This window comes from Amborella trichopoda, chromosome 2 (assembly GCF_054954075.1).
Source record: "Amborella trichopoda isolate Santa Cruz 75 chromosome 2, AtrichopodaSantaCruz75HAP2 v2.0, whole genome shotgun sequence".
Taxonomy (NCBI): Eukaryota; Viridiplantae; Streptophyta; class Magnoliopsida; order Amborellales; family Amborellaceae; genus Amborella; species Amborella trichopoda.
The window spans coordinates 302212-328836 of NC_142337.1; the positions used below are offsets into that span (position 1 = coordinate 302212).

Consider the following 26625-nt stretch of genomic DNA (forward strand, 5'->3'; position numbering starts at 1 on the left):
AAATCAAGAAACCAAGAGGCTCGATCTATGTAAATATAAAACAGTACTCGGAACATCACAACTGGAACCGACCCTTTCGTATACAAAAATATTGTAGTGACAATTTACTCCCTCTAATCTATGGAAAGGTAAAATTCTCTGGCTCCATTGTTTTGTTGATGGAAACCAAAGATACAAAGTCAGAACGAAAAAGCTGAACTCGATGATGCTAAAAGACCAAATTTCCGGATGCTCACCTCTAACATAGGCTACCCTTTCGATTGAGATTAAGTGTACTAGCATAAAGGAAAAGGGAAACAAATATAATACACTCTGGAATTCCATGTTGCAAGAATTAAAACCACCGCCAAAAACGAAGCTGCAGCCACAATGATCGAAAATTTGCCGTCCGGATCACAGAACACACAAGGAACTTTTTCGACCGGGCCGTCAGGTAACAACAAATCTGAATCTCATGGTCACCTGGAGAATTGTATGGTGAATCATTACTAAAACAACAACAAAGCACATCATAATAAACAAGAGGCTCAAACTTTTCTCATAGGCACCAAGAAAATTTGTTAATCATTACTCTGTAAATGCGACAGTACTAAACAAAGGGCTTAAAATTCACGTTGTTAAAAAATTGATGAAAAATGAAGAATATCCATAATGAGGTTGGAAAATTGTTTCATGCAAAGCTTCATTAGCCAAATGGCATCATTTCCCAACTAAATTCTAACATCAGAGCAAGTGACTGTAAATAGTACAATACAAGAGAAAGACTTCATGACGTATCTCCTTTTCGTTTCCCAAACATGGGCCGGGAAAGGCATCATCAATACCCACCCGAATGTAGAAGTCGCTCATAAACTGCCTCCATAGAAATATCAACCATACTGCGACTTTATTACATAAAAGCCGCTTCCAAAATGCAATATAATATGAAAAAAAGCTAAAATGCTTGGTAATTATAAACAAAAACCCCGCATATCCATGCTAAAAGTATCAAAACAGTAAAAAAGTATCCATGATAAAGCGATGCCGAGGTTGAGCGTTTCAGTACTATGAAATGCAGAAAAGTGTGCATACCGCTATTGTACATGTCACGCAAGGGGAACCGGCTTGCATTTGTTTATCCTATGTAAATCAGTTCCAGCAGCAATACGAGCTTAGAATACAACTGCAAATAACATCCAAATGATTCATGATTCTTCTCACCAGCCCCTTTTGAAGTAAAAGGGAAAAAAAAGAATTTCCGAAAACACCAGTAGTTTCCACAGCATACCATATTGACTGCGCATAAATCCAATCACTGTTTCTCCCAACTGAACATTTGAAGAGATCCGATAAGACGCTCCTTCACTGAGTTTGGAACGAGAGGAATAAATTTTTCCTTTGCTTCTGCCACCAGCATCTTCCTGCATTAAATTACAATACCACTATTCATAGTTATAAACAGCTTCATATTTTTCAAACAGGTTCAAAACATAGACTAGGACAAGTGATTTTTCTAACAAGTAACAGGAAATGATTATGCTGACAAAGAAACAACTTATCATAGAATGCGGACCACATTCACATAGGTCAATCCAAAATTTGCGACAGATGGCCATGCATATACATAATCTAACTTGTAGCTCGTCTAATGTGAGTGCAACTTCAGCACATTTGAAATGGTAATATTATTTAATACTTACATAATAAGTTAGTTTATTAGTTAATCACTTAACCTATATTAGGTTAATCTAAATTTTAATTGTTTATCCAAATTTTATCTAATAGGTGCACACAAAGAAAAGGAACAAACTTGAGGAAAGGCAACTGAATGACCTACTGTTTGTTTCGTATAACCAAAAGCTACACGAGCATCATCAACAGCTGCAGCGCAATAAAAAGGAGGTTATTGAAGCTGATGATATGGATGATACTTGTGAGTGGCTAGTTGATGCCGAGGAAGATGAGGTATTCCCTGGAGAGGGCTTGACTTGGGCCAGGTTCATGATGCTGTTGGGACACCATTGAGCCCTATGCGGACCACTCGGGCATAATCTCAAAGCCAAAAGGGAAGGGGACGGGGAAGAGGTCGCCGGGATTGAGACTGGAGAATGAACAGAATGATGCAGATTCAGAAGAGACAAGGTATGATACTCACTATGTTAGAGGAGAGTGATGACTCTGATGATGATGGCATGGCATCATCCTCATCAGATTCTGCTCAAGATGGACCACTTGAACACCCAAATTGGTGATGACTGATGAATGATGAGTGATGAAATAGAGTTCAGTTGACATTCATTTTAAGTTTCGAGGTGGTAATGAGTAATAATTGATGAGTAACAATTGTTTTTGTTTTCGACTCCTTATGGTTGACTTATCTTGTTTATAAAATGATATTTGAGTTTCGATGCAAATGCAATTTGATAAATTCTAAGATGGTTTCATTCATATGACTGCCTCTATAATTTTTTATTTTTTTATCTCTAGGGGCTTTGGGGCTCTAAAATTGCCATGAGAACCACCTGAGAGGCGTAAACCCCTGCCCTAAAAACTCCTCTTTTGGGGAAAAAAGAAAAAAACATGGGGGTGGGGGGGCTAGCGTCATTGTTCCTAGGCAGGCGCTTCGGACATCTTGAACATTGATCGTGAATAAAAATGACAAAGTATCTCTTCCCACCACAAGTTTGTACATCTCTTACATCACTATGTATCAAATCCAATGACCTGGAACTTCTTTCCACTTTAGGAAAGGATTTCTTTGTGATATTTGATTGTACAGAGACATCACAGTTTTTCCAAATTTCTCACACTTGGGAATAAGGTCTAAAGTACTCATTTTTTTCAAAACACGATAACTAACATGACCTAATCTACCATGCCATAAAGAAGGAGAATCAAGCACATGTACAGAAGAAGATATACTTGTTTCATTACTTATATTGTTTTTGAACATCCCTTAGAGAGGCGTATCACAAAGACCCCATTCTTCGACAAGATGAACTTGTTGGACTCAAAAACAAGCTCGAAACCCCACTTCTTCAAAAGGTATACAGACACTAGATTTCTCCAGAGTTCAGGGACACGACACACATCTAGAAGGGTGAGGACATTGGCTTGAGCCAGTTGCTTCTTTCGAAGTCTACAGAATTTCCACACATGACTTGCTTTGATGCAGAAATAGCATACCGTGGATTTTGTTCCTATGCCTTGAGCAGTCGTTGGCATTGGAGCCTTATCATCTTGCTTTTCTTCTATTTTGATTCCATTTTCTGTCCTTGGCTTCTTCCTTTTCTGACCATCAATAACATGGGTCTGGTGACTATTTGGGACTTCTGCTCTTTCATATCTCGGAGTGTGGGCTCCTCTTTAACTCTTAAATGAGTGATTAGTTGTACCAAGTTCAAATCCTTTGATATATGCTTGGTGTGTTTCTGTAGTCTTTCCAAGAGGGCAGCAATTTATCGCGCCCACATGGAAGGATTCATCAAATTCGATACCATTCAATGCAAGTTCATTTCCTATAATTTGAAATTCACGAACTTGAGCCACCACCGATTTTTCTTTTGTAATCCTAAAATTCAAGTATCACTAGTTCGATACTTCTCTCTCCCAGCACTTCCTCTTTATATCTTGTCTCCAAAGCTTCCCATATGCCCTTTACAGTTGGCATTCCTGAGTAGAGATCAAACGGAGGATTACTCAAAGTATACAGGATATGCCATTTTCAAGTATAATCATCTTATTCCCACAGCTGTCTTTCTTCAGGTAACAGGGTATACTGCATTCCTGTTGGCTGGGACTCGTCTATTGATGGCATTCTGTACAGATGCCTAACCAAAAGAGGCAATATAGATAATGGCAGATGGACATGGTTTCTTCAGTGTATAGTCAACCCTTACGGTCCTCAATAAGAATTAGACCTTGGAATGTCACCTTCTAAAGTTTACACCATCAAAGCTTTCCAATCCTACAAAATCTTGGGTCAAAGCCTTCAACAAGTTTCCAATACCCATCCCGTGAGATAAACGCTTACCACTTCGAAATTGTTGGATTTTTGGACTCTTTTTTAACTAAGTTTCAGCATAGTCTCCCCTTAACCGAAGTCAATTTTCTGGATGAATTTCAAAGATAATCCTAATTCCAGTTAACACAGGATTACATCCGGGTTCAGAGTTTACAAGGATAAGAATGCTCTTAATACTAGTTAAACCCTGAGGGATTAGGTCTATTTCTGAGTAATACGAAGAGACATGTAAAATTAAATACAATAAAATATCAACAGATCAAGAAGCATGAGATGGACTCACTTTCTTATAAGTGCTAAATGTCCCAGGCTCGGTGAAAATCCCAAGATGTAATCAGTACGGATGAACACACTCCTGGGATATAGGCTGATCAATATTACAACTCGAGTTACAGGGTTGCATTCACAACAACTCGTCTAAAACCATAACACGAGATACCGATATGTGTCACAATTGGTAAAACAAATTGATAAAGCATCGATTGGAACATCAATAATAATGACATAACTCTAATTAAAGGCCTCGTGTAAGCTTCAATTTTTGGATGGATTGGTGACTACAAAAACTCGGATAAAGCAGATGAAGAGGCAAATTAAAAAAAAATCATTAAGAAGAAGAAGGGGGTATATAGAGGACCAATGAGGTAACACCTCATCATACTAAGTGGCATGGTAACTTAAAGTACATGTCACATGATTTAATATGTACACATATGATCATGTGTGTTTGTGTCAATTCATTCCAAGCCCTACGTCAAAAGTAAAGAAAGGAGTAAACGAGAGAGTGGTCCTGATGGACAATAGTATGGTCCATAAACTTTGGTCTCATCACATGAATCTGGTCATCATGACCACAAAGCCAAAAAACCATAATAGTACATACTAAGCTTTGAAATTTAGTTGTTTTTGAGAGAGAGATCACATTTCAAATTTTACAGCTATAGTATAGTCTAATGGTAAAGCAATATAGTATATTCTAGCAGTGTGGTATAATAAGTAGTGCATATTATATATTATTGATGATGTAGGGAAAATAACAATAAACAGAAAAATTAAATAAAATAAAAAGGGTCGAGAGATTATACCCTCTATATAGGTCTGCAAGGGAGTCCACCTTAAGATATTTTACTAGATCAAACTCTTTCTTTATTCTCCAATCACTCTCTATAAAGAAGGGACATCTTCCCTTTAAATACAAACCAAAAGGAATAATAAATAAAAATAAAATAAAAATAGAAAACTAAACTCTATCTCTCCCTTATCTGTTAAAAACAAGTCTAACATATCCTAACCACCCAAACATGCTAATCCATATCCATATCCAACTTTTGTTTCAGAACTAAACTTCCAATTCTATCCCTTAAATCTCTACAACTAAAAAAGACAAGAATAACCTTAAAAAAAAACTAAAAATTCAACTAATATATTTTCTAAATCCTAGAAAATATAAAAAAAAAAAAAAAAAAATTAAAAATCATTTTTTTATTTGCATCATTCTCCTGGGGTTGGTAGAGGCTCAACCTTGAGCTTGTTGAATTTAAATCTGTCAGAGGCATTCTCAAAAGTTGATGATGCAGTCCTAACATTCTTCTCTACTTTGTCTTCAATAAACAAATTCGTCAAATACTTTGTGTGCAACTTGAAGTAGAACACTGGGATCTCAATATTAATCTTAATTTTTTTTTCAAACTCACGGAGTTGGATTTTAAATACTGCATTGCATGTACTATATATGTAGTATATAGTAATATATTACATATGTAGGTGATGTAGCATAGATTATATAGTTCTATAGAGTAAATTTAAACATAGCAGCATATGGTATGTATGGTATAGTAGCATATAGTATAGTATTGTAGTATAGTATAGCAGCATATAATTATGTAGCAGCATGGTACAATATAGTAGTATATACTACTACTATACTAGTTAAGTGCTCTCAAGGACTCGATTTTCAACCAAATGGAGGTTTGCATTAGTATAATTTATCATTTGATCCTGGTTGAGTTTGGACCGAGCTCCCACATTGGAATTGTGATCCATAGATTTCAAGATGTAAGGGCGATGCTTACCATAGGGAGCTTCCTGTTTGTCATGATCCCTCAATCATGTTCCCAATCCAATCCTGGATCTGATTCGATTCTAATCCTGGTAACCACTCATTAGCCTGTCAACCATTACGACATAACTCCAATACAGCAGTTGGACTTACACCATTCATCTCTTGAAAAGCACCTTCTATCCTTTTATCACTAGAGAGGTCCCTCTATTACACCTAATAACGTTTAACAAATTGCCATTGACGCTGCATAGCTTTGAAAGAAAAAAAAAATCCAGCATGTGAAAATCCAAGTGCCCATTGGAAGCACATGTGCCTTGGTCCATTAGGTACACAAGGCTTAACAAGGCTGTATGCACAAGCATTTCACGATCGACAACTTCACCAAGACACATCGACATGTAATTTTGGGGTCCATTGACACTGCATAGCTTTGAAAGAAAAAAAAAATCCAGCATGTGAAAATCCAAGTGCTCATTGGAAGCACATGTGCCTTGGTCCATTAGGCACACAAGGCTTAACCTAGCAGCTTGGCACAAGGCTGTATGCACAAGCATTTCACTATCGACAACTTCACCAAGACACATCGACATGTAATTTTGTGTTACAACCTTGAAATAATGCAATACATTGCCAAGTATCAGCAAACCAGATAATAGGTAACGCACAAACTGCCATGATGAACCCTTCCCAAGGAACTAGCCTAGGAGCTGAAAACAATAGAAGAGAGCCATAGCTCAAATTGGTATCAAGAATAGCACAAAAGCTTTTTGTCATAGTTACAATTCATTTGAAGGAGTCAAGCAGCAGCAACCCACACGATGGAAACTATCTCAAGTCTCATACATAGGAGATCAGACCACATGTTCAGATGATAGCAAGATAAACCTACTCGGACTTAAAGATTCAGCCAAAAATGGGAAGGCCCACAAAAACTAATCCCATCAATTACAAGACACTAATCACATCAATTACATTGGCAAGACACCAACCACAACAGAGAGAAGCATGCACTACCAATAATTATTCCCCAACATGTCGGTCTCCAAAGCTGTGGCATCTACACAGAGTCAGCCCCATGGGCCCCACATAGCAGAGGAGAATGACCCACATGAGCCACTTCAAGGACCAGCCAAGTGAGCCGGACTTTTATTGCTCCAAAATCGCTCCTGCTGGAGTTCCATCAGCTAGTTTTCTTTAGACAAACCTCACCAAATTTCAACATGGTGAAATAAAAAAGATACACTAAAAAGGAACAAAGAAACAAAAAAAGTTATAAAAGACACGCACACAGGCACAAACAGCATGTGTATTCCTGTATGAGTGTGTGCACATGTCAATATGTTCTGATGCAGGAACAGTTAAGTATATTCTCTTGAGAAAGAAAGGTTCTCACTTCAACTCGACACTATTGGTAATGCTGCTTGCTGATCCTCTACACAACTTCTTTCTAGCACGCATGAAATCTCGCACTTCATCACACCAACCGCATGACAGCAGATCTGAACGGCCTACTCGAGCAAGCCTTAGAAAATGAAACCATTAGGAAACAAGTCAGAAACAAAACAAAAGAATGGCTCTACTAACAAAATATCCCACATTATAAAGCATTTCAACACAGATGACCTGACTCAGTTTCATGCATGCAGCAAAGCATATTGTCCCAATAAGAACCTTATGTTACAATGCTCATGGCAGTAGAGATCCCTAAAGTTTCAGGCTATAATCATAGTAGCTCAAAACTGATGTACATTTGCAATGTTCAAAGTACAAAGTGGATAACGGCTAGCAAAAACAAACCACTAAGTTTCATTGTACAAATAAACCCCACCTAAGCCATCTGCTCACAACAAGGTAGTTCCCCTCAGTAATTAAGGATGTCAATTTAGCCCCTTAAAATATATATAGACCCATTAACAACCTATAGCTTTGCATTTCAAACAATATGAAAAAGCAAAAAGCCTAAAATTTAGCCTGAGTGAAAATCTATCTCTATAGTGGAAGTCCAACATCATAACCAATCACCAAGAATATGCACACCTAATAATAACCAATCACTAGAAATAAGGTTGTCTTTTTTCTTTTTCTGATTGGAAACAAATTTTTATTAGTAACTATGATAAGTTACAACGAGATACAACATTACGGGCATCGCAAGACAACATCTCAAAGTCTCAAATGAACAAAAAAGCATATCGTAAAACCACCTTAGTTAACAAAGACATCTATGTGAACATTAGCCTCTCTTAAAACACGGCAAAAGGATATAATCTGGGACAGGCCACAGCACCGGTTGGCGGCCCAACTTGTGGAACCAGGCAATCCAGTGTGGGACCAGGCAATCCAGTCTGGTCTTGAGAACTATGAATTGAACTGCAAGTTTGAAAAGAGACAAAAAAGTTTGAAAATGAGAAATCTTCACTTAAAATCTAGATTCCTCTAAAACCAAGGGAACAAATGAAATTGGCCACCCAATATCTCATAAAATTGACAAACTATGACACGTTGATTCACTATTAGCATAAATAGATTCTAGAATAGTGTGTCCATATTCTGACTTTGTTCTAGTTTTAGTGTGAATGTGGAAAAATAATCCCTTTCTAGACTTCCAAACCCGAGCATCGAGCAGGCCCGTACGCAACCACCTAGAGTCATCAAGGCATACCTGTATTGGATCACTTCTTGCCAGAAAGACCTGTACGAAAAAGTGCCACCACCATTTTACCCCATAGGGTAGAGAGTTCATGCCCTATAATTTTCTAATGCCCCAAGTCACCCACACAATTTACCTTTTTTTTTTTTGCACTGCTCCTCTTAGACTCACTAAAGTGAGAAGCTGGACCGTTGACTTGAATCCCATAGCCCACAGAACAAGATCCCGCTTTATGGAGTTTTTAAATTTCCTTGAATCTATTGAGTAGTAGGGTACGGTGTCAGGAGAAAACACTGAGAGCTTTAATGGGCTGCCTCCTAGTCGAAACTCTCTCCTGCTGCAAGAGCTAGGGGTCAGATTGGGATGGTGGTGAATGTAAGACTCAAAGAAGGGGGAGAAACTAGGTTTACTAATAAGGGAAGTGAAAATGGGGGAAGAATAAAAAGGGGAGGGGTTAAGAACAAGGGGGAACTCAACTGAGACACTGAGGGCAGTAAGTTAATAGAGAAAGAAATGGAGGATGGGTCACTCTTAGAAGGCAGTTTTGAGATACATGCGAGATAAAGGGCTGAATCAGTTTCAATACTGAGGCAAGGGCCAGAGCAAGAGTGGAGAGAAAGTGGGAGGCCAAGAGGGTAAGGGACAAGGGTGAGAGGAGAGATGAGAAGGGAAAGTACAGAGAGAGGGGCTTGAGGAGAGAGAAACGGGAATGGCAGGGATTGAGAAGGTTTTCTATAAGGGCCATGACCCCTTGTAGAACCACCTGGGGAAGATTTGAATGCGCCCTGAGGCATGTGAATGGTGAGGAAATGAGTATTTCATCTTTTGTTAGAAGATAGAGGATGGGGCATATCTAACTATTTGCTCCACAAAGTGGCTAAGAGAGGACCAAGAGGTTGTCATGAGAGGGAGAGATATTTTTGGGAGGTGGGAGAAAAGGAGGGGGCAAGTGTGCAGCTATAATTTAATTATGCCCTGTGGTAAACAACTGACTCTTAGGCACGTGAAAATAACAACAACACATGATATTGAGGAAAAGAGGGATAGAGGGATACACTAGGCTGATGCGCTCCTAGGTCTTGGTCGTCCAACTGGTCTCCACGTGGTGAGCTAACATTTCTGATTGGTGAAGATCTCAACTCATTGGGCGCTGAAATACGAAAAGAATCACAACCATTCATTCCATATTGGTGTTGGAGGGGAGATCATAGCAGTCAAACCTAGTGTTAGGGCTTTGAGTCAGCTACTTGGGACAAGTGCTGAGCAAAGAACATCTACCTAGTTGTAGAGACACCTTTTTTTGGGTAAGTCAGTGGGGGAGAAGGTCCCCCTACCCGTTTTTCATAAATAAAAAACCAAAGGAAAACAATTAAATTACAACCCTATGAAAGGGCACTTGCACCAGATCATGTAATAAAAGAGAGGAAAGAAAATATGGTGGTCTATGGCACCACACATTAGCATCGGGGCCAGCAGCTGCCCTCTTAACAAGGGCATCAGCAACTATGATAGCCTCACGAAAGACATGTGTGATGGACCATCGATGAGAAGATAGTCAGGTGCAACAATTGTCAACAATCGTCTTTAGCCTTCATGGAGCATTGCATCGATTCTGAATGACATTCACAAGCAAAGCCGAGTCACTTTCAATCTGAATTGGAAAACAATTACTTTGTATAACCAATTGAACTCCTGCCTCAAATGCCAAGAATTATGCATGGTTATTGGAAGCAAGACCAAAATGCTTTGCAAAAGCAGCAATAAAACCACCCGCTCTGTTCCTGATAACTCCGCCACCACCTGCTAAGCCTGGATTTCTCAAGGAAGCACCATCAATATTCAATTTGTAATTGTGAGTCTCAAGAAAAGACCACACTACGGAGGTAAAGGTCGCAGCCCTCTACTGCTGCCAAGTTATCTGAAGGTTACCAATGATTGCTTTTTCTGATAAATGAAAAGACCATGTCTTAACTTCTACTAGTGCCTAAACATGCATGGTAATCCTTTTAACAATAAGCTATCCCCTGGTGGGTCTTGACTCAAAAACTCTTATGTTGCGCTCTTCCCATAAAAACCAAATAGCAATAAAAAAGATGGAAGACCAAATATTACGAAGTCCATGTGATTTAAACCTGAAGAGTAACAACCACCTGAGTAGATCAAGGACAGAGGTACCAAGGACAAACCTTTTTCCACATCTCCAAGCGAGTGATCTCCATACATCCTGCGCAAAGGCACAATGAAATAACAGATGAAAAAGATTGTCATCATGGTTACTACAAAAGGGACATAAAGAGTCCAATTGCATGCCTCGCTGCTGTAGTAAGAATGAAGTGGGAAATCGATTATACAAGGCCAGCCATGAAAACTACTTCGCCCTTGGGTGGCATTTGGAGGACCAAAGTGCACGGAAAATAGGTTGTGAAGAACCTTGATGCCTAATAAAATCCCATGCCCTTTTAATAGAAAAAGATCCATCAGCAAAATGAATCCAAACCAGTGAGTCATTCTTGGGTTGTAGAGGGAGAGTATAATTCTCAACCTATCTCCATATATTCCTCAAAGAATCAGATGTGGGATACGGCAAAACCCAAACTTGAGGAGCTTCTCTGATAAAATCTAAAACGCTCCTTCGTACAGCAGCCCCCCAAGATTCTTGAATGTTAGCTTCATGGATAAGAGCTGACCTGCTAACCATGGGTCCATCCAGAAATCCACCAACTGACCATTACCGATATTCCACAGCACATTGCCTCTCAAATGAAATAAGCCAAGTAAAATCCCCTTCCATGCATGAGAACATCCTCTTCTGCCTTCCGCCTCCCAAATAGAGGAATTTCTAAAATATCGATGTTTGAAGAATTGTGCCAACAACGTAGATCGATTTTCCAAAATACCTGTGATATTGAAATCCGCCATATCCCTTACCCCAAGACCTCCTTCAGCCATAGGGAGGCACACTGTTTTCTATTTTATCAAATAAACACCTTTTTTTTTGCTTCACCGGCCCATAAGAAGCTTCTCTGAAGTCTCTCTATCATATTACATGAAGGATAATAGCCAGAAAACCGATGAAGCCCCTATAACAGACTTAAGCAGCTGAAGTCGACCGGCATATGAGAGACATAAAGGCTGCCAAGACCCGATCTTACCAAACACCTTACCCACCAGATTATGGCAATAAATGTGCTTCAGATGTCCAAGAAATAATGGTAGGCCAAAATAGCGGACCGGTAGAAACCCTTCAACAAACTTTAACTCCCGCAGAATTCTCCCCCGCCCTCCCCGTAGTGCCCCAAAGAAAAAGACCTTGCTTTTAGATGAGTTCAAAATCTGACCAGTACTCCTCTCAAAGTTTTGAATAAGTACACGCATAGCTGTAGCAATAGAGATGGATGCCTCACAGAAAATAAGCACATCATCATCATAAAAGAGATGCTAGACCCCATAGTCACACCCTGAAGGGAATGCCCTGTGAACCATGCCATGCAAAAAAGCACAACCAAGCTGACAGCTAAAAAGATCCATGACCAGCAAAAAACGATAAGGAGATAGAGGATCCCCTTGCCTCAAACCTCGCTTATCTTTAAAAAAACCTTTGGGTGAGCCATTCCTCAGAATAGAGAAAGTAGTGGAAACACATAAGTGAACTCAGGAAACAAATAGCTCAGGAAAACCCATAGCATGCATCCTACCCACTATAAATTCCCAGGAAACTCTATCATAAGCATTGCTCAAATCGATTTGCAGACACATTTTAGGACGATCTGAGTTCCTATGGAAAAGATACATAAGTTTGTTTGCCATGAGAATATTGTCAGTGATAAGCCAACCTTTCAAAATTAATAAAATCAGCAAGAACGACTCGTAGACGATTAGAGATTATTTTGCTGATGATTTTGTATAAGACATTACACAACCTTATAGGTCAAAAATCTTCCATCACCCTAAGAGCATCTACTTTAGGAATCAGACAAATAAAGGTGGAATTGATTTGCTTGAGCAGCTTACCCTTAGTGAAGAAATATTTAAAGGCCAGAAAAAGATACTTTTTAATGACTTCCCATCCAAACTTGTAGAATTCCATTGAAACGCCATCTGGTCCTGGAGCACTTTCATTTTTCATATCCCAAATACATGCTTTAATTTCCTCCATAGATATTGCGTCCACTAGTTTGTCCTTCTGAGAAGAATTGAGATGGAAAGGCGGCAAGGCCGGATCAACCATGTGAAGGTCAACATTGCTTTCCTGAGCCAGTAAGTCTTTGAAATAGCCAATCATATTAGTTTCAATATCATCCTCAGTAAACAAGAGATTCCCATTCTGATCTTTCAAAGAGATAATTCTATCAGACCTCCTTCTGACCACGGTCGATAAGTGAGAATATTTGATATTGGAGTCCCCCTCTTTAAACTAGTTTTGTCTTGATATTTGCCTCCAGAATCTTTCTTCATTGGCAAGAAGACTTTGCAATTTCTGAGTATACTCCTTTTCCTAAGACAAGAGTATCTCATTAGAAGGATCCATGTGTAGACTATCATGCAAAGATGATAGTTGGTGTCGAACTATAGCAATGGATTCCCCAACAAAGCCAAACACCTCCTTATTCCATAGTCGTAAGTCAGCCTTGAGCCTCTTAAGTTTAGCCACAAAACGATACTTGGGAGTACCCCCCACTTGGCCTCGCCACGAATTACAAATAACATCTAAAAAACCTTGATGCTACTCCCACATAGAGAAATACTTAAAAGGTTTGGGCCTAACTAGACCCAGATCAGAAGTAGAGACGAGTAAGGGACAATGATCTGAGGTACCTTTAAGGAGAAACTGGACTTTGGAGTCAGGGAAGGCCAAAATCCAATTAGTAGTAGTTAAAGCTCGGTCCAACCTGCTTCGAATGCATCTTCTGCTCAACTGGTTATTAAAACCAGGAGAACCATCCTCGGACTAAAACAAGATCAGCAAGAGCACAATCCGTCATTACTTGCGCAAAATCGCCTGAGTTTGGTGGTAGAGAACTGCTCCCCCCCACTGATTCCGAGGGATCCAATAGCGTATTAAAATCCCCAAGTACTAGCCAAGGAAGAGCAATAGTTGCTCCTAAGGTCCTCATATGGTCCCATAGCAAGGCCCTTTGGGATACATAATTAGAGGCATACACTCCTGAAATCACTAAAATATTACCATTACAGATACGGGTAGCCTCCACAGTAATCAACATCAATCAGTTTGATTGAGTAAATTAGAGGGTTCCAAAGGACTAAAATTCTGGATCTCCCCTCAATCTCATTAGCAATAAAGTTATTATAGAAACCCAACTTTTTAGACCACATACAGCTCAGCTCCACTGAAAGTTTAGTTTCCAATAAGAAAATAAGACCAAGATTATGTTGTCCTTTTAAAACCCCAATATCCGATATTCTGCCCTGGCCCTGAAGGCCCCTGACATTCCAAGGGGCAATAGACATAAATAAAATCAAACGTTTGGTAAGTGGAACCTTACTTTCAGGAGCTGTATGAGCACGTTGAGCCTTATGGGGTAACCCCATCTTGTCACCAATAGAAGCTGGAGTAAGTCCTTTTTTATTACCTGTACCTGAGGAAGAATGACCCCTCTTGTCACCAGAAGCTGCCAAAGAAGCTTTTAATTGCGACCTAGTTCGAGCTTGAGGAAGCTTCTCACTATTCGCATGATCCTGCACTCGTTTACTAGAAACATCCACCTTATCGGCTATGAAGTTGGGGTTATGACCACCAACAATATTCCCCATGCCATCCTCCAGCGTGCCCCCCTGAGGCCCAATCACATGATCAAGGGTTTTCAGGTCCTTAATAAGTGAGTGATCCAAAAACCTGCCGAGTACTTAATACAAAGTCTTACCAAGCCGTTAGATCTTAATTGGGTTGGATGAGAACCCAAATGCGATTGTGAATTTGGAATTTGAAAGGGGCATGAAGTTGACTAGTGATTAGGAGCAGATCGATACAAGATGGAGGGCTGAGATAAAGGCATCTCAGGAAACTGACTTTTGAAGAACAAGAGTTGTTCCCCTCTCTCTTCCAGCTCACCATTAATCCCAACTCGTCAGTGGCTGATTGTTTTGCCCATTCTGGGAATACTAGAGCTTGGAACCCAAATTTTAGAAGAACCCTCAATGATCAAGAAATTGGACACTATTTAGAACTCTCAACCTTCTTACACTTGGTTTTTCTTCCCCTGTATAGGGAAGATAGGATCTGATGGTCTCCTGCCATTTCGGGGACCTTCTCAGTTGCTTCGTCCTACCGAACCATTACCTCGACTCCCTCCCAATCAATGTTGTTCCCCCTATAGCTGCCAAAGCCTGGTTCCCTCCGACCCCCCAAAGATCCAAGGTTTCAGTTGGGTTACACGCCATGAAAGGGCTTTAACTCTCGAGAAACTACAGAGAATAGACCTATCTCTTCCAAACAGATGCGCTATGTGTCTCTCTTTAGCTAAGAGGCAAATTCCCATCTCCTCATCCAATGTGAAGTAGCCTCAGCCCTTTGGACCAATGTGCTCAACCTCTTCAAGTGGCACTGGGTCACTCCCCAATCCAGTCCTCAGCTCTTTTCCACCTACCTGCATACTCCTTGGAGTAATTCTGGATACTTCTTGTGGAAAGCCTCCATCGCTGAAATTCTGTGGACTATCTGGCTAGAAGCGAACACCATAATCTTTAGGGGGAAAGTAGCTTCCATCCCTTCTTTGATATACAAATACCGCACCTTAGTCTCCTTTTGGGCCAGAAACCACATACTCTTCAAAAATAATTCTTTCACAGACCTGCATCACAATTTGCATGATCTCATTTATCTGAGATCTCCGAGGATTTCCCGCTCCACTCTGTGGAGACCGTCGGAAGATGGGTAAACCAAACTTAATTTTGATGGTTGCTCTCTTGGCAACCCGGGCCCCTCTTGGAGGCATTTTTAGAAATTATGAGGGCTCTACCCTCCTTTCCTTCTCCTTACCTGTTGGAGTTACGAAATCCACTATTGCAAAGGCCAGAACATTGCTTGAAGGATTCCAATGACTTGACCCAAGCTGGAATACTTAATTGTTAGTAGAAGGCCAGTCCAGTAACAAAATTACTTGGGCCTCTGGGGCAGCTCCATGTCCCTAGAGACTTGATCACATCTTTGATGAAACCTCTCAAATTTCCAGCTCTGTGAGGGTTACCTGGAGCCATGTTTTCGGAGAAGCCAATGCGACAGTGGGCGTAACAGCTAGGGAAGGAGCAAATCTTAACTCTACCAGGGGATCTGCAGGCAATTTTTAAGCTTATTTTGTCCCCCCCTTTTTTGTTCTCTTGTGAATCTGATGTAGAGCATTTTTTGGGCCCATCGTGGTTTTTGTACAGGGAACCCAAATTTTGGGTGGCCTATTTTTTGTATATGCTCTTAGTTGTACTCATTTTTTAAATCAATACAATTGTCAACTTATTCAAAAAAAAAAACAACAAAAAAAAAAAACAACCTTTTTGCCTTTTTGAAGAATTTTAGAGGTGCACCTTAATTCTACATTTTAAGGTGTCAACCTTATATAAACTTTTTCCTTGAGAAAAAAAAACACACTAATATAGCAAATCCATGTAGCGAGAATTCATTGAATTTTATTCTAACACCAATATTTCATACAATCATGCAGCAAGAATTGAATAAAAATAAATTGTGGGCAACAAATTCTGAGCAATATGCATCATATTATACATAGCTCATAAAAGAACACAAGCGGCCAGTAGTTTCCACATTCATTGTTTTAAACAGCTTGTCAAAAGATGCTAATGCTTTGGGCAGTAACAGTAACAGGCAAACAAGGAAAAGATAACCCAATCAAGTTTCAATCGTAGATAAACCACGAACATATAAATTTTTTTAGAGTATATATATCGGATTCAATACTGTTGCAAAACATCAAATAAATCATGCTGAATTCTGAAGATGATTTTCACAACTGCAACTAGAAAACTACTTTTCAGTTTCTAATTTATTTGAACGATAAATAATTTCCATTATTAAATAAGTTTCACTAGTCCAGCAGCTCCCAAAATTCAAGATGCAAACAAGTTAAATAGTTGTCATCATTGTGTTTCTATTGATAGATATATTTTGCTCCTCTTGCTATAAAGTAAAAGAAAAATACCAACATTACTATATAGTTCAGAATTACTTACATTTGCTTATATTCTGCAAGGTCCATCTTTCTGCAAGAATCAATTGCAATTTCGCCCCCAGCATCATGCTTGGATGAGCTGCATGAGTTGGAAGCAACAGATGTGTCAACATCTGCACTGCTATTATCATGCGACTTTCTTTTGGATACTGATCTATCACAGTGGTAGTTTCCATTCCCATAATGTGAATTCTTAGAAACCACTCCTTTGTCCTCTCCTACAGAAACTTTATCAGTATGATCGATATGGTTTGATTTGTTGAAACATTCATTGACCTTCTGATCATCAACACTGCCACTAAAAAATGTATTTTTTATTTCAGGGGAAGAATCAGCAGGTCTGTTTCCATTAGCATTGAGATGTATGGAAGAAGGCAAATTCTCTTTGGCTACAGAAACTGTTGATTCCTTGGAATTTACATGTTTCTCAATTGATGCTCTATTGTAGACCTCTTGAATAACTTTCCCATTTGCATCGGATCTTTGGGACTCAGAAGCAGCAGGCTTCAGATTGGCAAATTTTATCTGTGGCTTGAGGAGCACTTTACCTGTCTCTAGGCATGGAGAAGAATACTTCTGATAAATTTTGGCAGTTGATGGCCTGTTAGCTGGTGGTTCTACAGGTTCACATAATTTTTGGCTAACTGAAGTACCATTCCCATTGCAAACTGAAGGCTTCACTCCAATTGATGCGAAGCCAGATTTCCTTGACTTAGATCCTTGATTGGTACGAATGAAAAACAATATATATACCTTTTCGGACAAAACATCCTGTGTAGTTGCAACTGAAACATGAGAATCGTTACAGCAAAACCAGCGGCCAGTTGCATCCTGTAAACAAATATAGACAAGTAGAAAATTATTAGCCATTAATAATGGTCACCTCAAATTTGGAGTCAAATAATACAATTTATCTGACAAAAAATTTAAATAATTGGACGCAACCTTGACGTATGCATAATAATGCCCAGAATCCTGTGAGTAGCCCGAATGGACAATAATACCGAAAAGGCTATACTCCGGTTGAAGATCCTGGAATTTTACAATACAATGGTCAAGAAATTATAACCAGAACAACAATAAAATGCAAAGGAACTTGTAATCAAAGATAAGGTGGTGGCAAATTATCAAATTACATGTAAAATTTCAACAATTCAACATCTCACAAGAGGTATGATTTGATAATTTCAAAACCCATAATGATGTGACATTGGGTGGGTTATTTGAAATTTGATAAAAAGAATGATGAGCTATTTTAAATTAAATCAAGACACGTGGGTGAGATATTGAATAATTGAAGTCTTAGATCTGATTTGATAAATTTCCCTAAGAAGATTCGAGAGTGCTGCTGTAACTCACATGGAATGAAGCTTAAATTAGAAAAGTACGATCATGGAATAATATATCATCTAATTAGGAACTATGTAATGGTATGATAATAAAATTTCAAGTTCATAAAGTCAAGGCTACAAAGAATCTAGTTTTGTTGGATATCACAAATTGGGAGATAAAGCCAACCCAACTCCCTTCCTTTGACTCTTCAAACCAACCCCATTATAACCAACTTCTTCCTACTACCAATGGTCCAATACCAAGTAAAAGCTTGTGTCTCCCTAGTTTTTACTATTATCATTTCTCTTTCTTTCTTTTTTTTTCTTCCTTCGAGAGAAATCATTGAAAATTTTCCTCTTTGTCATTTCTTTTACCTGGTTTCCCAGCTAACACTGAGAGATTTGATTTTGTAGCATACAATACCATGAACCTATCCAAGTACCAAATGCATACTTTTTTCCTTCCAATGCACTTCTTTCTGAGGAATAGGAACTACCTCAGCAGATGATACTACATGAATTTTAGGAACCTTCTGCTTCAGATAGCACACCCACTCTGAAACCTTGGTCCTAGTACCACTCCTCAACATCGTTTCAAGCCATTTCTTACCATTATCCTTCTAAAGAACCAATGCTCCAAAATCTCCAACCTCAGACCCTTTTCTCCCTACAAACACTCTGAGCATCTACACGTTGAGTCCAGAATGCAATCATCAAACATCACATTCTTTGATTACTTCCACTTTTTCTCAAAACTTTTAGATGGCTTATGCAATAAAAGGACCACATGATGCACCCTATTACTCATGGCGCATTGTATTTCTTTTCCCCTTTGTGTTTCTATGCCTGCATGAGATTTCTACCCTCTCTGTTTTTGAATGCTTACCTTTTGGCATGTACTTAATCTCAATGTTCAAAAATGAGGATTCGGCTGCCTAAGTGGCCATGGGTCCAGGCCACCTAGGCGGCAGGACAGACATCCAATTTCTTAGGTGCCCTGTCCATTAAAGTTGAGTCCTAGGCCCGACGGATGTTGTTTGAGGGGTTTGGTAGGACGCCTATACCTCACAAGTTGTTCTTAGAAACCTTTTGAAAAAACAAAATACAAAAAAAAATGCCATTTAAGTCCCTGATACATCATACTATATGATATATCAATCAAAATTTTGAAACTCAACAAGTTATAAAATAAAAAAGATGCCCATTTCCCAAAATTAACATTCTATATTATCAATTCATTAATGCCAATAAACAAGAAAGAACGTGAACAAAAACAAAAGGGTGCGGTTTGTATAGAGCCTAGGCTCTAAACAATCAAATTAGAGCCTACCTTCAAAGAGTGTCGAGGAATGTGGTTTCAGTACTGGAAATCTTTGTGATAGCCTTAAAATATATTTTTATCTTTATTCATAAAGTTTAAAGCTTCAAAAATAGTATCAACAGAGATCTATGAAAACTTTAAAATCTTGAAAATTGGCGGTTTAAAAATGCGTTACAAAATACACTATTTCCAAAACTTGAAATTCATTTTTTTCTCATGTCCATGCATCTTGATGTCGAGATGATCAATTTGAGGATATTTGGACATCAAAACAACCTCTTCTAGTGCAAATTTTGAGGTAGGCTCTGATTTGATTGTTTAGAGCGTCGGCTCTATATAAACTTTTCCCAAAACAAAATAAGAAAGGAAAATAATATTATTGGCCCTTTCCTAATCAAGAGACAAATATACAACCAAATGACCAACCAATAAACTATAAAAAAACATTTCGATTAAGTTCCATGAAATTTCATTAAGATTGGGTTGCCTAAACTTAAATCACAAACCAAACCCACTATTGAATAGGAAGCACAAATTTAAACATAAAACTTGGAATCAATTTCAAGAACAAAAAACAAACAAACAAACAAAAAAATACCAAAACAAAACCAACATTCATATAAATCAACAAACCCTAAACAAAAAATTAAAATTCATTAACCTTTCAAGAAAGGCAAACTCAAAAACATCTTGGAAAAAAATTTCAATCTCGGACAAAAAAAATTAAATCTTGGAAAAGTTCAAAAAAAAAATTCAATCGTAGAAAAAATCTTGAATCACTTTTGTTTTTTAGTTTTTTTTAGTTTTTTTTAATTTTTCTCCCTCTAAAGAGAGGCAAACGGGTTTTGGGGGCCATTGTGTTTTGGGGGGTTTCAATGTCCCCCAAAACCCTTCCCCCCCTGCGCCCCCCACCTCTTTGTAAAAAGGAGGAAAGTACCTAAATTCCCTTGGGGGAGCGCATTTTTTCTACCCTCTCGACAAGGACTCAAGGCGCTGCCAAGGCGCCTAGGCGGATGCATGTGCCCAGGCCCCTCACCCCCACCCCACCTACCCCCCCCAATGCAGCAATGCCCCCTAGCCGCCTTGGAGGTCCACCTAGGCAGCTAGGCAAGTGAATTTCCGAACGTTGTTTATTATTTGTACTTGCCTCTTCCAACAATTCTGTGAGGTAATTATTTGAAAGAAAATAAAAAGGATTAGAGGAACATCGCTCTATCTCTAACCCCTTCTTTACAATTATGCCACTAGACCCATTTGGAAGAAGCATGCAAGGAAGAAAATCTCAACGTGTATAAGCTATAGATCCACTTCTTATAACCCCATACAGGGACCTACGGAAATAGATCAAATAGTAAGCAAGATATTCCCAATATCACATATGGTAATTACCATTAAGATTTTGGTTGTAGCTGATGATCGCTATCCTTAAGCAAAAGATTGAAATCCACAAAGGCCATGCATGAAATGCTAAGATGGATTTCTTAAAGGGAGAACTTTTGGTCTTCCCATAGGAACACCAAAAGTTGGTGTTTGTGGCCCATCTCTGCAGTCAATTTTATTTGCACAGTGGAGATTGAGTCATCGAGAAGACAATCAACTATGGCTGGTAATGGGCCGAGCTAGCCCTGGCCCTGATCCTCATAGGGCCAGCCCAAGCCTGGTCCTAACAATGCCAAAAAGGGCCATGCCCAGGCCCTAGCCCAGGTCCCGCCTTGGCGCTATCAGGGCTGGGGTGGGCTAAATCACTTGACCCACTAAGACCGCTCTCCTTCAACTCTCTCTCTCTAATTCCATTTCTTTTTCTTACAAATATCACTCTTCTTATCTCTCTGCTCTTACAAAAAAAAGGTCAGATTTCAATCTTAAAACTATCCCAACGCCTTAACAGGTCAAATCAAATTTCCAACTACTTTACAGAGATTTCCTGCTTCTTCTTCCAAACAAACTCTTGAGTTTTAATCCATACAGTCCGCTAAGAATACAATGGTGAGAAAATTAAAGAGGCTTGGGAAGTCTGATTACATTTAACTAGTCACTTGAACTTCTATTTCTCTAATGTCTCCTCCTCTGCATTTGCTGGAAAAGTAGTTAGGTTCGGTCCATAAACCAAACACCATCGGAGAGGGTCGAACCTGAAAATGTGGCTCTTGAGGGATGGATATAGAAGGGATAACCATGATGGGGGGGGGGGGGGGGGGGGGGGGGGGGGGGGGGGGGGGGGGGGAGAAGCGAGGAGGGAGGGAAAATATCAGGTTTCTTTGGACCAGTTACATATAGTTTCTTTAATTTTGAGTGAGCTGATTGACGACCGAACCCAATCTTCCAAATAAATGGACAATGGAAATAAGCCAAAATAATCAACTTTTGATATTTCTATAGGAACCACAAGTTGTTTTTTTATAGGAATGTAAATAAATATATTACCAAATAATGTCGACAAAATACTTTAAAAGATCCTTATTACCAAATAATGTCGACAAAATACTTTAAAAGATCCACTGAGTAGGTCATCCGCCAACCATTGCTTTAAAATGTAGCCGCATAACGCATTATACGACTGTCATGCGGCCTGGAGTTTGGGATTATGATAGTTTATATGAGATGGAATAGATTGCTTTGTTTTACATGTTAATTGCATTTAGATAGTTAGAGATTAGAAATTAGAATGAGACTCAATTGCCCCTTATCAGATTATCGCGGACTCAGACAGCTAATGTATTATAAAGAATAAATTAAAATACTATCACATAAATCATATCTACATTTTTCTATGCATTGTTAAATTTTTTATATTTATAAATTTGTTGGCTACATTAGAAGTGATCTCCCCCATCGATGCCGCATCACCACGTCAAGCCCCCGACCGCAATCAGTCTACATCCTGCATTTCAAGCATCCCTCTGGATGCAAGCCATATATACCCTAGCCAATCATACTCACCGATAAATAAGTTGATTAGCCTCACCATCTAAGATTGAGGCAAACACACAAAATACTAGGTTAGTGACAACCATACAAGATCTAACTTATGAGGGCACCATGCACAAAGTGAAATCAAAGTCACCGCAACCATTAGAAACCATTGATGGATCATCCTTAATTTCTAAGATCCAAAGAAAGCCACACAAAATCCTTAGGCCTAGCAAGGCATGGTAACCTCTGCAAGAGTGAAGTCCAAGATGTCTGCCATGTTCAAATTAGAATGAATACACTCCTACTCACATATGAAATCTTAAGGAAATAGTTACAAGGGATACTCTTACTCACATATAAAATTTTAAGGAAATAGTTACAAAGGATAAATGAATTCCTTTCTTAATAACTAACAACCTGGAGTACTTATCAGATGCAATTTTTTGTCTGTCACATCAGTGTGGGTAAAGCACAAATGATTTCTCAATAGATCTGACATTCTAATACAGTTCATCTAACTGTATAGGTAACATAAGATTTCAGACAAGATCAATCTAGATCAAGGTTTTAAAACTCAACTGAATCGACTAAGACTCAATTACTCGGACTCCGCACCTTGTCGAACCAAGATTTTAAGTACAAACCCTGTTTTTGATGTATTTGATGATGTTTTCAGTTTTTCTTATCATATGCTATATTTTCTTGCTTGTTTTCTTCTTCTTTTTTGGATTTCTCATTTCCAACTATAAATCAATTTTTTTCCAAATTCCATCTTCTATATATTGTTTCCATCTCTTTTGGACTTCTAGTGGTGTTTATAGCTTTGTTTTCCTTTTACTTCTTAAAAAAAACTCTATTTTATTAACTTTTTAGGCCCTTTTTGGTCTAGTACACCACTTGAGCTCGTTCACTCAGGCTCACCAGGGTCCCAAGCTCGAGCCAACTGTTACTTGATCTAGATACGTAATGCGTGCCAATCTTTAGATCAAACATGCAATTATAATTGCTAATATTCAACTAAGACATTTAAATAAGAAATTCATCAAATCATTAACATTTCACCCATCCGACAATTTCCAACAATCTATGACCAATGATGATGGGTCCTTTGACAGGCTATTTGAAACTAGATCGAAAGAACAGGAGAAGTTAAATAGTTCAATTCTTAGGTGCGATTTAAGAAAATTCCTTATTTAAACATGTGAACACCCTCACTGGTTTGTAAATACTCCTTAATCTTATTACCCCAGAAATCAACATCTGAAAATTCCTTTGACTGCTACCAATCGACATATATAGTAAAGAATAAAGGTGTCCACACTTAAAATGGTAAGTTGTTCTGAACTTCATTTTAAGGAATCAGAAACACCAGAGGTTAATCATGCAAAAAGAATACCAGACAACTAAACTAGAAGATCTTGAAAACAGTAACATGCTGTTCTGAGACAAACATTAAAATAACACCAGCACAAGCACAGCAACAGAATCAAGGAAAACAACAAGAAAGCTCCAGACATTACATTCATAGAAGGTGGAAGAACGTACTTGGCCTGCTTTACACATGTGAGCAGATAGCTCTAAAGATTCTTCAAATGCAATAGCTCGATCTATCTTCCCGCTGTGTATACCCTCAAATCTCTGGGGACCAAAACCTTGGCTTAGAGAATCGTGACAGTAAAACACACCTGGTACAACTAATGATATACAAATTTCTCATGTCAACTGTAAAAATTTTAAAAATTATCAAACAAACCTCTTTGTGATCCATACCTTGAGCTGGATCACAAGGACATATGGGGCTCGGAAAATAGACATTTGTTTCCTAGCTGCTGTCAACTTCTTACACCTAAGACCAGCAAATTCAATATATAGATAATTTTAGAAAAGGTCGTGGATTACCAGGAGTTGTTTCACTCATGTAACATATGCAAAGATCTAACCAATACAAAAGAGAACTGTTCAGCTCATGTGCTGTTACAAGAGAACCACAGATTTGAATATAACCAGCAATAATATGATAATTGTGATGCAGTGTAAATAGGATCACGAGAGGGACTCCATAAACAAAATGGGAGGGCAAAACAGCTTCATATAACAGCAGCCTTCAATCAAACTAATGTTTGTTTCCAAGAGCTTGCAGAGGAGGAAAGCGTGAATACCAATGACTTCCTTTTAACATATCATGAATATCAGCACAAATAGGGGACAGAAGATGCATGTGCCTGTGCATGTATGCATGTCTTTGTGTGTGTGCAGGTCACTAGTCCCATAGACTTTTTCTTCTGTTTTTAATGGTGAATTGAATAGAATCAAATCCTTTAACAAAAAATGCAGAAACCATGATTAATGGTTCCGTCACAAGGAACGATATTCTCCCAAAACAACACCAAGAAAAGAGAAATTCCACTGCCATCTTTTCTCTAAAATCAAGTACGCCTGAAGGTGACAAGACACTATGTAGAAGTCCATGACACTTGCAGGGAACAGAATAAGTAGCAAAAGCAAATATTCACTTAAGAGAAGAAGATAATATATCGAAACAAAACAGAAGGCCACTCACTTGTCACACTTGTACTTGTTGCTTCCATCCAACACTTCTGGCTGGAAGAAGCGACGCAACGCATCCTTCAAGGATGTGCTCTGGTAGACATCGAGGCTGATATCCATAATGTCGTCCAACGTATTCGACTCCATGTTACAAGACAGGCACTTCACTTGACTCTGCAACACACCCCCAAATATCTCCTTAACGATCGTGCTGTTGGCTTTCACTTCCCCACCCCTCTCTGCCGCCTTGTTCTTCTCTCTCAACAGCTTGAGGCAGGTGTTCTGACAGGCATCAATCACATAGCGCAGGAACTCGTGGGCATCCTCCTGCCGACCGCTCTGGAAGGGCTTTGCGAAAATATGAAGAGAACTCTGAATCTTTGAAGGGGCATCCATCGCTAGCTCTACTGTTAGCGACTTATGAATCCACTTCTCCAGTATACAGAATGCGCAGTCTTGCTTCTGGTTCAAATTCACAGAGTCGCCTGCATTTTATATTATTTTGTTTTTCCCACACTAAAATCAGTCCAACAAGTAATTAACCGACCAAAAAGCCAAGCAAACTTGGGCAAGGAAAAATCAATTTCAATTTTCTCCTCGTGGGATACCCTACATTTTAACAAATCGAATCCTCCCAGAGAAAACACAATAAAATGGATCTTGAGAACTCAATAATAACATTCAGGGATTCCCTTCCCAACAAAGAGTTTGTGTTTTTGTTATTTTTCTTATTTTTGTTTGTAGGAAGAACAAGTATACATGAAATTAAATCAAATAGCGATGGAAAAGGGTAGGGTTTCAGGGAGATAGGGGACTTACAAAGAGAGGAATGCTGCTTCTTGAGGCAGAAGAGGGCGAGGGGAGGGGTGTAAGTGAGGCATTGCAGGACGCTGTTAAGGTAGCAGCTGTTCCCTAAATTCCTAAGCCCTAACGGCCCGATCTTCCTCCTCACCAGGCCCTTCCCCCACCCCATCTCGGACTCCAAGTCTCCGTCATACCGCAGGACCGCCATCCATCAATTTCCAACCACAATGAAGAAGAAGAAGACCCCCTCTTCTTCTTCATCCAATCCATAACAACAACAATAACAAGCTGCCTCAAATATCATGGAGGAGGAGGATACAAGCAACCTTCTCTCTCACTGCAATGTAAAAATGTTCTTCTTATTATTGGACGTCGGCTGCCTCCATCTCCACCCTGTCCCTCCTGCTCTTCGGCCCCAACAAATGCAACATTCTTAACTTTACCATACGATGCATATTAATATGTCCACAATCTCTCTATCTTAATCAAGCATCTGCATATGAACTACTACTATTTTTCTTTGAAAGACCTACTTTTGTTGCTTCTTTTCGCAAACTATTATGGGTAAGGTTTTCATGAGGCGTAAAAATCTCGCATTTTTTGGTGTCCGAAAATCTTCTTCATCACCATCAATGCCTTGGCCACGCGAATTCCGCAGCAGTCTTCTAATGGCTTAAAAAATCTATTTTCAAACCCAACTATTAAATTTAAAGCTACAAACATGCTGTGGGTTGTCCTAAAACAACACATCTATATTTAAAAATTTTCAAAATTGATGGCTTACACAATATGTTAT

The 26625-nt window shown here is 39.0% G+C and overlaps 1 protein-coding gene and 2 long non-coding RNA genes across 8 annotated transcripts; 1 reads left to right on the forward strand and 2 right to left on the reverse strand.

Annotated features, from left to right (window-relative positions):
* Positions 1 to 3: 3 nt before the first annotated feature.
* UBP25 (ubiquitin-specific protease 25) lies at positions 4 to 26246 on the reverse strand. 6 transcript variants are annotated; one of them, XM_011622505.3, is made up of 10 exons: positions 25845 to 26246; positions 25039 to 25510; positions 24249 to 24324; positions 24024 to 24116; positions 17859 to 17945; positions 16915 to 17744; positions 7459 to 7587; positions 1268 to 1400; positions 1072 to 1162; positions 4 to 462 (listed from the first exon to the last, which is right to left on the reverse strand). In XM_011622505.3, the coding sequence occupies exons 1-8, from the start codon at positions 26035 to 26037 to the stop codon at positions 1292 to 1294; spliced, it is 1989 nt and encodes a 662-aa protein (XP_011620807.2). In that variant the 5' UTR covers positions 26038 to 26246; the 3' UTR covers positions 4 to 462; positions 1072 to 1162; positions 1268 to 1291. The 6 variants fall into 6 exon arrangements, with proteins under 6 accessions (XP_011620807.2, XP_088712814.1, XP_088712806.1 ...); XM_088856688.1 differs by having other exon boundaries at positions 24232 to 24324; XM_088856680.1 differs by lacking the exons at positions 4 to 462; positions 1072 to 1162; positions 1268 to 1400 and adding an exon at positions 3245 to 4358.
* On the forward strand, positions 1394 to 3498 carry LOC148783023 (uncharacterized). The gene is made up of 2 exons (XR_016048319.1): positions 1394 to 1658; positions 1765 to 3498. It is a non-coding gene; the product is annotated as an uncharacterized LOC148783023 (long non-coding RNA).
* On the reverse strand, positions 8137 to 16906 carry LOC148783024 (uncharacterized). The gene is made up of 2 exons (XR_016048321.1): positions 9771 to 16906; positions 8137 to 8435 (listed from the first exon to the last, which is right to left on the reverse strand). It is a non-coding gene; the product is annotated as an uncharacterized LOC148783024 (long non-coding RNA).
* Positions 26247 to 26625: the final 379 nt, after the last annotated feature.